Below are 15,263 nucleotides of genomic sequence, written 5' to 3'. Positions count from 1 at the left end.
TTCCCCACCCAGAACAATAATAATTTACTAGAACTGAAAGTAAATCACTAATGTGTTGGTATTCCGAGACTATTATCCAAGCAGTAAGGCGCGAGTATAAAATTTGGAGCTCTGTAACGTAACCAATCATGCGAACCTTGAGCTGACAGTGATATAGACACAAGCGGGCTGAACCACAATGAATCCAGCTAACTCTGGGTTGAAGTGCTGACTGTGACACACTTTGTCTATTAGTCCACTCGGCGCTGGGCCATTTCGATCCCCTTTTTGAGGCTGACATGTTCATCATCTGCCTCGTCACATTTGAAACCGGAGTAGTTTGCTTGGTCGTTGATAGGCCGGAAAATGAACCCAACGACGACGTAAAAAACGAGCGTTACCAGTTCGACTACAAAATATCGGACCCAGAGATGATGATAGTCTAAGATGGTCGCAAAAAGATATACCAGGATCCGCGTAGCGTATATATATGCGACAACCAAAAGGTAGAAAGCCCGAAATAGTTTGAGTTTGGCCAAAATAGCACCTTTTTCACCAACATCCGTTCCGCTAGTGAGGCCCATCTCTCGCTCTTCATCGTCCAGGAAATCACTATCGTTTTCGCCGTCTTCCGTGACGCTCTTTTCCAGCGCGTTGACTTGCCATACAATCGGTACTAATACCGCACAACAGCAAAGGATATCTACCAAGTGTAACACGGCTGTCCATTTCTCAAACGCATTTTCTCCCTCGGTTCTCTGAGACAAGACAATCAAAGCGATTTGGTTGACTACCTGTAAGGTAAGTAGAAATGCAACCAACTTCTTTTCTTTGTTCGTTAAGCATGGTTTTACAAACGACCATCCTGACCCAATCAACAGAATGACGGTAAAGAGGAAGACGCCCTTGATAAATCCAAAGATGCTGTAAAAGACGGACCAAACTTCGGCGTGGCCTGTTCTCCGGATTTTATGGTAACGCAGCGATTCGCACAGGACAGCTAACGTTTTAAAGAGGAGCAAGACAGCCATCAGGTAGTGTATTGCGTAAACGTTAGCACCTTGGCCGTTGCGACCAAAGTGACCGGCGTTGCCTTGGCGAATTGCAAGAATGTTGGTGATCCACGTGACGAGACAAACGGCGTAACTAATGGCGAAGAAAAAGAAAATGGACGGTAGTTTCATTTCGCCTGCGGTCAGAAAAGACGGATTGTCCCATGAATCGTAGTTGACGAATTTAAAGTTGAGTTCAAATGTGGATCGAATTTTCTCTTTGGTAGAGCCTCCGCAAACTTGATAGATCAAAAAGTAGAGACCGCCTTCTTCCTTCTGGAACGTGTAGTCGATTGAGGGGGTTGCTGGTTTCCACAGCTGCCGATTCTTCATAGAAAGCAAAATGCCATCCTTGGCCGTACGAACGAAGCCTTCGTCGGCAAATTCCTCGTCTCTCGGTATCTCATCATCGTCGTCGTCACGCAAGTGCTGAAAGATGCACTTGTCGGTGTTCGATCGCAAGACGTCCATCTTCTTTCGAAAATCAGCTTCGTTTGCGAAACGCTGCAAGAAAAAGCCCGCCTCGACCGTCTTGAGTGTCTCGGTGGCGTCTCCTTTTAGTACCTGTAATTCGAAATCGAACACTTCCAACTCAAAGGTTCCGCCGGAATTGAAGCCGAACGGCACACCCACTGGACCAATGAGCGTCCCACGGTCGCTAAAGGTCTCGAAGGAATGCTTCGTGGCGCGGGCGTAGTAAGAACTTTCCAGTACGAGAAGAAACAACATCAGAAACAAACGAGACCTTCCCCGCGGTGTCAGAGTCTTCATCTTGAAAGGAGAGCGCCGTTATCGGAGTTACGAATTCAGGCTAGTGTAAGAATGAGAATTGACATTGACAGTGAATGCGTTCCGGCCATCGGGATGGCATTTGTCGCAAGACAACCATGGTCATTTGTCACATCGCCGAAGCAACAAACATGCGTAAAGGTAGTTGGCACAGCCGTGCGCAAATTTCCGAGTCCCGGCATTATATGTTCATCAATAAATACTCTGAGCCAATGAAAGCACTGCATCTCAGGAATATGATATTCACTGTCAATCGACACAATAATCCAATCATCACGCTAACTGCAAAACAGAAAAACTAGATGCCTACAAAATCGGGAGTGAATTGCTTACAAGGTCGTTGTACAACTACCTTTTGTATTAGACATTATCCCACTGGGCAGGCTCAGTGTTGAAGGGAACTGATCTTTCTTTATGGTGCAGTATTCCTAGAATCTACACAATAAATAGTCTGGAGAGAGCATTCAGCCATTAAACGTCCGAGTCTTCCCAGTTTGGGACGTAGGAAGTCCGCACTATTTGCAAAAATTCCAGCAGCGCCGTTGCCTCCAGAATCTCTCGCTCAAACTCCCCCGCGTTTTCCTTTGAAGCCTTGCCAAAGCAAGCTCGCAACACATATGTGGCGTGAGCCGAAGCGTCTCGCAAGCGTTCCTCGACGACGTGGCCCAAAATTTCATACGGTCCCTTCGTACCCCATACCGACAAATCCCCCTGCCAGTCTCTCAATTCTTCGTGCGTAGCCGTCCAAGAGGCTGATTGGACACATGAATGGCTCTCGCCCGGAGGATTTTTGGAATAAGCTTTGAGTGAAACCAGAAGCGGGGCCATATAAATAGTCATGACAAAAGCCTCCCCAAACTCTAAAATTAGATGAGAGCCTTGGCCATCCGGGGGCGGGCGGACCAGCCTGGCTCTTTTCCGCTTCAACGCAGCCAACAGGTTGGAAGGCACTTTGCGGCCTGGAGTCAATAAAACTTCAGTACGAACGACAATTTTTCGAGGCTGTAGTTTGGGGCGTTTAGGCAATGGTGAGCCGTCCTCCTCCAAAGCTGGTTCTACGCTCGACGTCGGTATATCTAGCGGCTTTGTCCAGGCGTCTTCCAAAGTCACGTCGGATTCTTTTGTATTCTTGCGGTGCGTTGCCATGACTTTACGCACAAAATCTATGCCTTCGACTGCGACCGTATGCGCTTTGGTGAGAGTTTGCCGTGGAACAGCGCTCTTATCTACCATCATCATGAAGGCCAATACCGTAGTTGAAGCCGCTCGCATTTTGTCCAGGTGCACCAACGCAGCATGCTCATCGTTATTCTGTGTTCGAGTTGGTATCGGAACAGATGCCTGGGCTCGGGCAATCGAGTCTTGCAGTATTACGAGTGGGTCGACATGTTTCTTTTGCAACTGTTCGAATCGTTTCCTGGTATCCACCGCCAGAATCCGTGAGGCCTTGCCTTGACAGTTTTTTTCCGTCATTTCCAAGGTTTCTTTCAAGAATTGATTAGGATCAGCTAATTTGACAACGTGGGATCTAATGTTTTCCACCCGTCGTTCCAGGTGTGATTTCAGCTTTTCCAAGTGCTGGTCCGACATTGTCACGTTGAGCTGAGTGTTTTCGAGCAGTCCAAGATCCGACATCCAAACGCGGACTCCGTCGATGTGCTGCTTGAATTGGTTTCCTTTTTCTTCTCCGTAGCGAGAGTGCATTTCTTCAATAGATTTCTCGGAATGCTGCAGAATGTATCGCAAGGCGTCTCCATATTTTGTTCGCAGCGTCAGCAGTTCTTTCTCGGTCTGAGTAGAGGCCGTTGGTTCCGTTGGGACGTACGTTTTTTGCACTTTCTTTAAACGCTTCGTCAGCTTTTTTCTATAATCTGCCAATGAAGTGGCTCCTTTAAAAACAGCGTCTTCGAATTGCATCGCGAGTCGAAGCTTGGATGATTGGGACGCACCGGGCTCCAGTGAAGCCAAGACTGAGGCTATCTCGCGGACTTCACCATTGCGATAGGATTGCTGGACAGCCACTCTCCAGTCATTGCCGGGAGAAGCCGCGGCCGCCGGAGAACCATCAGCTTGCGACATCGCCCTCGATTGAACTTCTACAACTTGCGACCGGCCAATTCAGGACACGCCTTCACGAGACTTCTATCTTGCCGGTCGTTCTGATGGATTGGAGCGTGTTGCTCCAGCGGTGTGTTGCCGGACAGAAATTGTTGATGTGCGCTCTCAAAAGTAGGGCTAGGTCTCGATCGACATTTCTACTACTGGTAACAGTAAATTCCCGAATCGGGTTTGGTTGGGTTTCCGCAAATAAGATCTTCACCCAAGATCCTCGAGCAAGATCTCCGAAGAACTACAAATAAAGGATGCTCCCTTTGCACAGCTAGCTCATCACTAAAAAAAGTGTAATTTATACATTGGTAGCTCCAACACAAAAAAATCCAAATTCGGACTCCAGGAGGGGTCGCACTTGCAATCAATCGCGTTCGTCACAAACTATGTTGTCACTGCGTTTACCGTAGCTTGTTCAGGCTCTTCGTGCCCCCTCCCCTGCACAGGATGAGTAGTTTGTGTGAGTCCTCGTCTTTTTCCTTCACCAGGGCTTGCATTGTCAAATTCCAACCCTGTGCTTGGGTTTAGAATTCGGGACACAGAAGATGCATATATAAAACGAGTGCGAGAAACAATGTGAGGCAAAAAAATCAGCGACACCGAAACAGAATGGTCTCGTCGACGCAAATAAAACAAGGGTAGAGATATTCCTATTTTTGAAGCTCTTCTCATTGCAGTCATTTCATTCGTTCTGTACTGACGTTGCATCCACGATCAATGTCAGCGTCCAATTATCTTTTCCGAATCTACGTGCTTCCTACCTTCTGTGTACGCGGAAAACCTCAGCCCTCCATATCATAATCCAGACTGACAAAGGTCGTCTCGCTCTTCAGATATATACAACAACAACAACCTGTGCAAATTATTGGACGTCTCGCGTTCGCAAACAAAGGTTGGTTTAGGAAACATTTGTGTAACTACTCAATAAAAACGAATAGATTGTGTGTACGTGGTATCTTTGGTAAATAATTTCAATATATATTTTGCTTTCAGCCAAAAAGAACATTTCTGGAACTATCTTCCAGTTAGCGAATTTCTTTCGCTCTAGAAATTCTACAAAGAAAGGGATATATGATTCTGAGATTTCTTACACTAACTTCCTACGTATTATCCAAAAAATCTATTCTCAACTTCTCCAAAAATGCTGGCATTTGCGTCAATTTTGGTTCTAGACACGTCCCGAAAAAGAATCGACTGTGAAGAAGCGAGAAAAGCAGCTACGAGGTTTAACATAATTTGACCGTTATCATCGCACAGTTCCCAATAACCTGGCCATAATTCTTCTTCCTCAATTTTGAGGCACCGTTGAAGATGAATCGTCGAGAGGCTATTTTCCAAGCGAATCAACATGCTGTGTATCAGCTTCGTCGCGGCAACAATCGAGACGCTGCGTCTATCCTATCAGGTAGCTTGACGCTTCTAAAGGATAGTCTCTCTTCCTGCGAAGAAGCATCTACCAGGAAGCGATCTGATGTCGATTTGTCCTGGAGTGGAACTCTCCCACTTGCTTCGACTGGGATCTTTTGCTCTACCACCGTGATTCATTGCTCTGCAAAAGGGACATTCGGCGGGGAAGCCAGAGAACACGTGGGAGTCCATGATCGAAGCATTGTGTCATCGACGTCGCCTTCACTGGCCGAAGATTTCCCATCAAGCACTATTTGTACTATGCTTGAAACCGAGGTTGGTATTGATTTTACTTGGCCCTTTTTCTCCAAGGCCTTTGCAATTACGCCAACTGATACTTGCATGGCTTCTGAACTGACATCGAACAAGGAAGTCACCGAAATATCCTTGGTGATTTTGTTTAATCTGGCACTGTCCTTTCACGTCATGGGTATGGAAACAGGAAAAAGTAAATGTTTGTTACAAGCTCTGTCCTTTTACGAAAAGGCGTTTCAAGTTCTCTCGGCACATGCAATCCACCGGGGCGATTCAACGATTGCCCTATATCTAGCACTGTGCATGAACGCTGCGCATATTCATCAAGAATTTTTTAATCTGCCGCAAGCTGCGGATCTGTACAAGATGTTTAAGTCGGCCTTAGACTGGGTTGGCCCGTATCAAATGACCGATGAAGAGTACAACTTTTTCACGCTAAACAGCTGCTTTATAGATCAACTGTGGGATGCCCATGCCCCTGCGGCATGACGACCGGAGATGGTGACTGATTGTTCGGATTCTTCTAACATAAAGCTATCCGTTTCCAATGACTACTAGACCTACACTTCTATCGAATATTGTAGGCGCTTTATACGCCATGAAATAGCTAAACATTCAAGTGGACATCTGTATAAAACGATCATCAACAACGTAAGTCGAGCTGCAATTTACTGTAGATAGAGAGCGTTTAGAGTCAACAAAATAACTGATTGTTGGAACAATCACGAGCTCGGAAGTGTCAGCGATCGCCATCTATTTTATATTTTTCACGTGTAGACGCGATCCTTAGCCATTGTCGGGCTTGATTGTGACGCCGAAAGGACTGTCTTACGCAGAATCTCGTTTTGTTCTCGAACACCATCACATTCGGCTTGCAAGGCAGCAATTTGATTGCGACAACTCTTTACCTCCTTGACAAGCAACTTCTTCGTAGCCTTCCATTCTCGTTCATTTTCGAACAGTTTTTCTCGCTCAAACTGAAGCATATCACCCATGACGGCAGCCTTCTCAGTACTATTCTGTTGAGCTTTTTGCAGTTGCTCAAAAGTAGCTGCCTTCTCCTTCAATAGAACAGTATTTTCCCTTTCCAAGTCTTGAACTCGCCCATCAAGAAATGCAATGACTTCCTGATCGCTGGCAATTTGCTGTGCCACTTTGGTCTCATTTTCTACAGTAGCGCTGATTGCCGTTTCCATATCGCGTATTTTGGCAACGAGAAACTGCTTGACGCTTTCCGTGCCATCCAGTTGTGCTGCTAACTTTTCCTTTTCGTCCGTGAGCTGTTTCGCCAGTAGCTCTTTTTGTCTGAGTCGTTCCGTCATGAGAATAATGGCGTTCAATTCAGCGTCGGTAAGTTTCGACGCCATGGAATTGGCCATGGCTGCATTCATGGGAGCGGCATCAGTGGCGGATGAGTTGCGACGGTGCAAGGAAGTGGTACGAGAGGGCGATGGGGCGCTGTTGCTTGCACTAACACTGCCAGCAGTCGCATTGGCGATACTACGCTGCGCGGCTTGATTAAAGAGTCCAAACAAGCTGGGACGTGACGGGGCGCTATAGTTGATCGGTGCCGACGACGTGGTGTCAGTTGTGGTAGAAAGGCGAGCTGTGGGCCCAGCCGAGCCAATACTACCGGTGTCAATTGGGGGGATTACGGCCATTGTAGCTGACGAGTGCATTCCTTTATCAGAGGATCCAACTGTAGTTGTCTTGAGAGTAGGAGTGATTTCGGTGCTGGCAATAGTCGAAGAATCATCTGCAGCTTCCGCACCACTTCCACCCAGTCCGAAGAGAGAGTCAACACGACTGTACATAGTAATGTTGGTCTGGGCCATGTTAAGGATATCGAGTGCATCCAGAAACCCAAACATGTTCATTAAAATCTCCGTGTCGAGCTCTTCCAACTTCGGTGGATTGTCGTCGTCTACATCAAGTTCCACAACTGCAGTAGCAGCTGGTTCAGGAATAGGAGTAGCGACTGGCGGTAATTTTTTGTCAATAGCTTGTGTTTCCGAAAGAAGCTGGCTATTTGACCCACTTAAAACACTTTCGTCGGCCACATTTTCTACAGCCTTGGTGTCGGTAAAGTCTTGTCCTTTCAAATTTGAAATAGGGGCCGAAGCGTCGTCGGGTGTATTTGATATTACTGGTGCCGCGGCAGACGCCGTCTCTTCACTTTGTATTAGCTGGAGAGGCTGCGGCTCCAACACTGATATTTTCGGGAGGGTGGTAGGTGACGCAGCGGGTTGCTGCTGCAATTCGGAGCCGTCCGTTTCCGCCATTCCGCTGCCCTCATTCCTTTCCGCAACAACTCGAACTCCTCGGGCGCGGATTTCCGCTAGATCTTCTTCAGTCTGCATCAAGTTGGCCAAGACTTCATCATGTTGCGACAGGAGTTCTTTGTGTTGTGCGCGTAAGTCTTGCAACGCGCCGAGTTCGCGACTAACCGACCAGAGTTCCCGTACAAGCTGATCCGCCATCGTCATCGATTCCTCTCGTGTTTGGTTCTCAACGTATGAAGCTTCAGCTAGCGCTTGCTCGTGTTGTGCCATGCGAACTTGTAACGACTTGATCGTCAAATGATGCTCGACGCGTTCCTGCAAGTGTGCCGTGAGTTCAACGTCGGCAACGAGTTCTGTCAAGACGTCCTGAACCTGCGAGCGGATCTGAAGGTCCGCGAGAGTATCTCGCATCGCGGATTCCACCGAAGCGGTCAAGAACGAACTCGGCCTCATGTTTGCTACAGGTTTTGTGGAAGCAGACCCCCCAGTGAGATGGTTAGTCCATAACGTTTACATTACCAATGTAAGGGAGGGGAGCTCTCGGTATCTCGCTCCCGGTTTCGATTCGTGAGCGAGGCATCGGGTTTTCGTTCGACATTTCTGATGTCGAGAACCCGGAGTTTGATAGACAAAACTGGACAGGTTCTATGTTTTACTGTTGATGCAAAACGTGCTGACCAAAGGACGAGCTATATTACATTGAGTGTCAGCAACGAAATGAATCGCAGCAATCGAAGCTACTTCCTTCGATGCAGCCTCGCTTCTAGGAATTGAAACTGTGTTTTTGTCCCCGGTATTGATATTGGCATTGGAAGTGTTGGGTTGACGACCTAGCTTCTTTGCCGAATAGGTACTTGTAGGGTAGGGCAGGGTGAACCAGGAGTTGACTGTCTCATGATCTTCTCCCATCCTGTTGACTGTGAAATAGTACCACAAAGAGCAAATCAGGTGACCAACTTGTAGTTACGACTTGTCTTTTCGTGGTGTGAACCATAAGATCAGACTCTCATGAATGCGAGCCCCCCGTCGCCGTCGTTTCGGTATCAACCGTCACAGACCGGTCGAACGCTGGTACACCCGCTATTGCCTCAAGACGAACAAGTGCGGAAGCAGTTACTCCAAGCCACCCAGAATGATCCGTTTACCTTTATCGTCTGTGCAGATACACAAATAGGCATTGCCAGCCAGAACCGCGAATGGGAAACGGAACTCGCGTACAGCCGCGATGCCATTCGACTGCTCAACAAGCTGGAGCCCCGGCCTCTCTTTTGCTGTGTGTGCGGCGATCTCGTCGACATGGAGTCGACCATTTTTGCCACCTGGTCGGGCGGGGATGCCGCCGCAATCGAACGATGCGACGAAGTTCAAAATGCCCAAAATCGGGATTGGAAAGCTACGTGGAATGCTTTGCACGAGGACATTGCCCTCGTATGCGTGTGCGGAAACCACGACGTGGGCAATCGTCCCAACGCTGCCACGATGCAGCGTTTCGTGGCCGCCTTTGGTGACGATTATTTAGCATTCTGGGTACGGAATACGTACAACATTGTACTGAACACAAACTTGTTTAGTGACCCAACCGATGCTATGGAAATGTACGAACACCAGCTGGCTTGGTTGGAATCCAGATTGTGCTACGCACAGGAGCAAAAGGCCTCGCATGTTTTCGTCTTTGGTCATCATCCCTGGTTTTTGTACCATCAAGACGAGACGGATGACGAAATGTCGGGCGCTTCGGCATTTCCCAAAGAATGGGGCGAATCTACTACAACTTTTCCCGACCGCTACTTTCATATACCATTGCAGTATCGAAAGCAAGCGCTGGCCTTGTTTGAACAATACAGCGTAACGGCGGCCTTTTCGGGTCACTTTCATCAAAATATGGTTTCAAAAGCAGCGTTTGGTATGGATATGATTATAACGAGTTCACTGTCGCTCGTATTCGAGTCGACAGGGATTCCGGACGACTTTACCGAACCCAGAGGTTCTCGAGGTGTCCGCATCGTTACCGTGCAGCCAAACGGAGGCTTCCAACACGAGTTCGTCTGCCTCGACTAAACGAAGAATAGACATCATAGAGAAGGTGTTGCTGTTGTTTTGTAACTTTAAAGTTTTTACTGTACATAAGCGATTTCTTCTGGTCATCATCCATTCCAGCTCCGGCTTAATTGTAGCAGGGCCTCTTCTTTCACTTGCGTACTCCGTTGCTCAATCTTGCGTGCTTCTGCCGCCTGCACGCAATTGACACCACCCACCATACGATTGTACCGTTGTCGAAAGTCCGACTTTTCGGTTAAGGATCGCAGCGCAAAATAGTACTTGGCGTAACTTGAGCTGGAAATGTAAAGCTCCCACTTGATCATGCGCAAAAAGGTATGCTCCAATCGATTGATCGCGCTCAAGGAGTACTGAGGATAGACGCTGGCAAATTCGATGTTCCACGAACTCAAATCCTGCCAGACCTTTGACGCTAGTAGCAGGCCGCACATGAAAATTGGTCGCCAGGTACTGGCCAACAGCGGCACTTTGGCAAGCTCCATCAAACGTTCAATGTAAATCAAACATACAATCGAACATTCGGAAGACAGCTGTACCGTTTTGAAAAGCTGGTGACCAAATTCATAAATCTCCGCTTCGGTAGGAATCTCGTACACGTGTCGAATCTGCTTGAGTCCGTACACCATACCAGATGACGACACTGGCCGATGAGATTGCGTAGTGACACAATTTACCGAGTTGACCGGTTTTAAAAAGTGCGTGGATGGAAAGTCAATCTTGGGTCGATTTCGCCACGATTTCTTGTCTCTCCACGAAGCGAAGGAAGTACTGTTGGGATCTTCCAAACTACCAATCGCGCTGTACAAAACCGGTTTGCTGCGTGCGGACTGTGGTTGCATCGAAGAGGTTGACGACGCGAGTGTGACTACGCTTCCACCGACCGATTCCGCTGTGGGGGTGCTGGGCGTGATCACGGGAGGAGGTAACGGGAGACCAGTGGACGAATCTTCGTCCGGTGAGCATAGAGGCGCCACCGGAGTGTGCAGGGTTGAAGGTGGAGTAGCCATCCCCCTGTTATCATTTTCCGTGTGGTGGCGATCGGTACCATACGGGATAGCACAGGCGTCGGAATATGTCCAAGAAGCAGTAGGGTCGTCAACGCCGTAGTAGTCTTGATGATTCGACGTATTTTCGTTGAATATATCGCGGATACTGAGATTGGAAACGTCGTGCGGAAAAGCTGCTTCGTTGTTTGTGCGGATCAAAGCAGCAGTGTCGGGATACAACTGTTGCGGAGTCTGAGCTTGTATTTCGGGTACCGTGGCGGGGGTCTGCGGCGCGTTGGTATGGGCGTACCGAGTGTGGGAAGCCCTCGATGGGATGCATCGGGACGACACAGAGTCACTCACGCGGCCGCCATCGGTGGGTATTCCCACATTGTCTGTAGTAGACAACTGCGCCCCCGGGAATTGCATGGACAAGGATGGCGCAGACGTCTGCGATTCCCGAAGAGATTCGACGTCGCCTCGGGGCAAGGAAGAATCTTCGATCGAGTCTTCCGGTGGACCGCTGCCTTCTGCGGGTGCTTGCAATTTCATTCCTTGTGAATCTGCGCGTTGCGTATGTTGGTGTGCAAACTGCAGGACGCTGCGAATGGAAACGTCTTGGTCTACTAGCGAATTGGGCGTATCCGGCGCGGAGCTCAGTTTCGGTGTGGATGGATTGTTGGTGTGGGTATCCGCGGTACAGGATGTTTCCAAACAGGGAGTCACGCAGGCTCTCCGGCCCATTGTGTGTATGTGACGGGACAACGGTGCGGTCTACCACTTTGGTCTTGTTCAAGTAAGAAGACGAGTGGGACGAGCAAACCCGTCTCGCAAACTCTAGAGAACAAACACGAGGAGACAGGCAACGACGAATACAGAGGAAGGAGCGGCCTTCTCCTTGGCGGACCTGATCTTGTCCGTCCAATCCAGTCGGCCAGACACAGTTGGAGCTTGCACCGAATCCGCCAACCAAAAGAGGAAACCGAGCTCGTTAGTGTTGTGTAGTGCAGCAATGAGTGACAACCAAAGGAATGGACTGACTCGTAGATTTTTTCTGCGTGGTTGACGAAACAGCGCGCACCCGACTAACAGTAAGTTTCGCCTTTACTGTTCGTGTTCTGTGTTTCTGGCGTCTTGCTGGGGACCGGAAATTGGTACGGTTGGATGGATCTACGGGGGGGCGCCAGCAAACGGCAAAACGAACGAACTCTGGTTCGCGTCTTTCCAACACGAGGCGTGGTTGCAAGTGCACACACGTTCACAGTCACATGCTACGCTTCCTTCGTGTCTGCGACCGGATCCGTTCCGTACAATTTTTCTCGCGTAAGTATGAAAATCACTTACAAGCAAGAGGCCAAAATAAAAGCCTCTAGAGTACGTGTTTGGAAAGGAACGAAGAATCAAAGACTTATTAAGCTCAACCAAGCCATGTCCTACCGGCAACCAAGAATGTACTCTCCAGTTGAGTGAATAGTCCACTAGAGTCAAAGTCAATCACGCGTTCTGACGACTGGCATGTTCACCAACCGTTGGGTGATTCAAAGTCACAAGTCTATTCCAAATGCGGAACCTAGCTAGCTAGTAGAGCTCCCTCCCAAAAGGCGACGCAAATTCTGCTTCCAGGTAAGATTCGTTTCCCAACCCATTTTCTCGCATTCTCTCTCTCGAGCACAACCTTTTCCCTACCATTGCAATCGAAACGACACTCTACTATCGTCATGTCCAGCAGTGAATCAACTCCTCTCAAGGGAGGCGGTAGTTCCGGTCCTGGTGCATCGCTGGACGGAGCCAAGGCGCTTTTTCAGAACTTCTGGTCGTCCGATCACGTCCAAACAGCCGGTACTTTTGCCCAGCGCCAGGCCCACGATCTGCAGCGCAGCGTACAAGAGGGACATGTATCCGTTCGTGTTTTGGCGCAGCTGGCGGGTATAGTGTTGTGCGCGTCGGCCTTTGGCGGGTTCGTCTTCAGTCTCCTCACCCTGCATCTCATCCACGCATTGTTGGAAGTGTACACCTTTGCGTTGGGCGGACTCATGCTCTTGCTGGAATCGCCGTCTTTCGCGGCGGGCCTCCGTAACGATTCCACCACCGCTACCAACACATCGGCGACTATTCTACGCGTCTTGACTGCACGCGTTCACGCCAACGCTCGCTTTCTCAAATTCGTGTGGGGCCGCGGGTTGCTCTACTTCGTCGCCGGAAGCTTGCACTTTTCCGAAGGCGGTCTCATGAATTCCGTCATTGGTGGATTCGTCATGATCATCGGTATTCTGTATCTAGTACTCGGATACCAAGCCAATCGCAAATTGCGGGCGGCGGCACACGCACATCCGGTGGATTCCTTGCGACAGCAGTTCACCACGGCCAACGAACGCGGCAACGGAACCCTCAACGCCGAAGAATTCCAGACCTTTGTTGCCTCCATCGGCATGACGAATCTCGGTCGACACGAGTTAGAAGTAGTGTACGCGCACGTACCCACGGAAAACACCAGTGGGGAGATTTCGTGGGACGACTTTGCGCGCTGGTGGAACGCCAATGCCGCGGAACCAGCCTCCGCAGCGTCGGTTCTGGGAGGCAGCTTTTTGTCGGTCTAGTCGACGCGGCGAAATACAACGGAATCGCCCGTTGTGGGCGGTTTTGCATTGGCGTATTCTGGAGTTCAATTATTGTCGGATACTGTAGTACATACACATACTTCGAACTCTAACAAGCGTCTGTCTCTATGTTTGTTTGTTTCGTTGATCGAGCCTTTTTGTTTGCAGAAAGTGAACGAAGCTTAGCTCTGCTTCAGCCAATGTTTACTGTTCAATGATTCGTCTCTCTATTCTACGACTGAAAGGGAAGGAATCTTTGTGTAGAAGGAAGCTGGATCGTTCCACCAGGTGCCTGGTATGGTATGCAAGACACCCCAGCCAAATCGTCCCCTGTGCTTTGCTCCGTTACGGACTCCAGCACTGCGTTAGTGTTGCCGCAATCGCCACAGGAAAGCGCTCCCGACTAGAGGTAACGAAAAGGTAATGCGAGGGACACGAACGCTGGCAAAGCCCCAACGAACAAAACGAATGGTCAGATCCGTAAAGTTATACAGAGGATCCGTGTCGCTCACGGTCCGGTCCGTTCAAGGTCGTTTGGGTTATTCCTTTACTGCTGTAGTTTGGGTTACTCCTTATTAGTAGTGTTTTGTTAGATTGTTTTCGTTGTAGGCTTAGCGCGTCAACCCCAGAGTCTTGACGACCCGTCGGTAGGATTCGAATTCTCGGCGTTCCATATAATCCAACAGTTTTCGTCGTCGCACGTAGAGTGCATCCAATCCGCGCTTGCTGTGCTTATCCTTCTTATGCTGTGCCATGTGTGTTTGCAGTTGCTGTATACGGGTCGTCAGTGCGACGACCTGTACCGCGGACGAGCCCGTGTCGCCTTGGCGGAGTTGAAAGAGCTCCATTCCTTGTTGTTTTTGCGCTTGCACGACTTCTCGCTGACTGCCGTTGTGCAGATCAAAGAGCTGTCGCACGCGGTCGCTCATACGCAACCCTGTCATATTGAAGCGCAACGGGGTTTTCTGCGTGACGAGTTGGGCTTGGAGTTGTGCCGCGATGCGGGCGTCGTGTTCGGCAATTTCGGCTTGGATGCCGCCGCGGTCGACGGCGTTCACTACCGGCAGGTCCCTTGGAAAGTAGTAGGGCGGATTGGGCAAGGCTATGCCCGCAGCGTCGAGCTCTTGACGACGCTTGTACCGCGCCGTGCGCTTTATCTTGGCCTTGGTCCAACGCGAGCGCTGGGACGACGCTCCCGGGACGGAGAAGAGAGCCGGGACGGCCGGCGTCCCGCAAGCCCATATCGCGACAGAGATAACCATTGCGACAACATGACAAGTGTTACAAGCGCAGTGGGTATGGGGGGGGTTTTACGGCGTCGAGTGTGAATGTAGAGCTGGGAGACGGGCACGGCGCATCAGAGCGACGGGAATAGTGTGGGAGAGTGCGGCGGCGGTAGCAATTGTCACTGGACGTACTGTGTTGATTGACGGTGAGAGGTTTCGGTGCTCCCAGCGTATCCCTGTACCGCGATGCCTTGTGAGACGTAGTCTGTCTGTCTACGGAAAGTACCAGTAGGAACGCTACGGTATGCGGCTACTACCGAAGGGATCGGAATTCCCGAGGGCACACCACGGACAGACACTGTTGGTCGTCGTTGACAATGAGTCGTGAGATCGACTTGGGACCCGTTTGATGCGTTGCTTTCGTGAACGACCATTCCCTTACGGTTCGTGTTCCGAACGGATCCGCGAACAGTCATTTGTCACAGTTAGTGTCGGTGTGTAGTTTTGCGCTCCTCGTTTCGGG

General features: G+C 49.6%; 8 protein-coding genes across 8 annotated transcripts; 3 read left to right on the top strand and 5 right to left on the bottom strand.

Annotated features, from left to right (window-relative positions):
• Nucleotides 1-335: 335 nt before the first annotated feature.
• On the bottom strand, nucleotides 336-1,181 carry PHATRDRAFT_2782 (predicted protein; the record flags this gene model as incomplete). Its single annotated transcript, XM_002176936.1, has 2 exons — nucleotides 336-526; nucleotides 593-1,181. Coding segments are annotated over 2 exons (780 nt in total), but the record flags the coding sequence as incomplete, so codon positions are not given.
• Nucleotides 1,182-2,285: 1,104 nt separating this feature from the next.
• On the bottom strand, nucleotides 2,286-3,965 carry PHATRDRAFT_43230 (predicted protein). Its single transcript, XM_002176935.1, has one exon. It carries the CDS (start codon nucleotides 3,897-3,899, stop codon nucleotides 2,292-2,294), a length of 1,608 nt encoding a protein of 535 aa, XP_002176971.1. The 5' UTR covers nucleotides 3,900-3,965; the 3' UTR covers nucleotides 2,286-2,291.
• A 1,256-nt stretch (nucleotides 3,966-5,221) lies between these two features.
• PHATRDRAFT_43229 (predicted protein) lies at nucleotides 5,222-6,080 on the top strand (the record flags this gene model as incomplete). The annotated part of the gene is made up of 1 exon (XM_002177468.1): nucleotides 5,222-6,080. The coding sequence occupies exon 1, from the start codon at nucleotides 5,241-5,243 to the stop codon at nucleotides 6,078-6,080; it is 840 nt and encodes a 279-aa protein (XP_002177504.1). The 5' UTR covers nucleotides 5,222-5,240.
• Nucleotides 6,081-6,179: 99 nt separating this feature from the next.
• Nucleotides 6,180-8,375, bottom strand: PHATRDRAFT_43228 (predicted protein). Its single transcript, XM_002176934.1, has one exon. It carries the CDS (start codon nucleotides 8,324-8,326, stop codon nucleotides 6,359-6,361), a length of 1,968 nt encoding a protein of 655 aa, XP_002176970.1. The 5' UTR covers nucleotides 8,327-8,375; the 3' UTR covers nucleotides 6,180-6,358.
• Nucleotides 8,376-8,989: 614 nt separating this feature from the next.
• PHATRDRAFT_9570 (predicted protein) lies at nucleotides 8,990-9,754 on the top strand (the record flags this gene model as incomplete). The annotated part of the gene is made up of 1 exon (XM_002177467.1): nucleotides 8,990-9,754. A coding segment is annotated over one exon (765 nt), but the record flags the coding sequence as incomplete, so codon positions are not given.
• A 204-nt stretch (nucleotides 9,755-9,958) lies between these two features.
• CYCP5 (predicted protein) lies at nucleotides 9,959-11,955 on the bottom strand. The gene has a single exon (XM_002176933.1). It carries the CDS (start codon nucleotides 11,659-11,661, stop codon nucleotides 10,018-10,020), a length of 1,644 nt encoding a protein of 547 aa, XP_002176969.1. The 5' UTR covers nucleotides 11,662-11,955; the 3' UTR covers nucleotides 9,959-10,017.
• Nucleotides 11,956-12,635: 680 nt separating this feature from the next.
• Nucleotides 12,636-13,626, top strand: PHATRDRAFT_43225 (predicted protein; the record flags this gene model as incomplete). Its single annotated transcript, XM_002177466.1, has 1 exon — nucleotides 12,636-13,626. The coding sequence occupies one exon, from the start codon at nucleotides 12,636-12,638 to the stop codon at nucleotides 13,512-13,514; it is 879 nt and encodes a 292-aa protein (XP_002177502.1). The 3' UTR covers nucleotides 13,515-13,626.
• A 499-nt stretch (nucleotides 13,627-14,125) lies between these two features.
• On the bottom strand, nucleotides 14,126-14,362 carry PHATRDRAFT_9411 (predicted protein; the record flags this gene model as incomplete). Its single annotated transcript, XM_002176932.1, has 1 exon — nucleotides 14,126-14,362. One exon carries the CDS (start codon nucleotides 14,360-14,362, stop codon nucleotides 14,126-14,128), a length of 237 nt encoding a protein of 78 aa, XP_002176968.1.
• Nucleotides 14,363-15,263: the final 901 nt, after the last annotated feature.

Source organism: Phaeodactylum tricornutum, chromosome 1 (assembly GCF_000150955.2).
Source record: "Phaeodactylum tricornutum CCAP 1055/1 chromosome 1, whole genome shotgun sequence".
Classification (NCBI taxonomy): Eukaryota; Bacillariophyta; class Bacillariophyceae; order Surirellales; family Neidiaceae; genus Phaeodactylum; species Phaeodactylum tricornutum.
The sequence above is the reverse complement of the archived record's forward strand: the minus strand, read 5'-3'. Positions and strand labels throughout refer to the sequence as shown.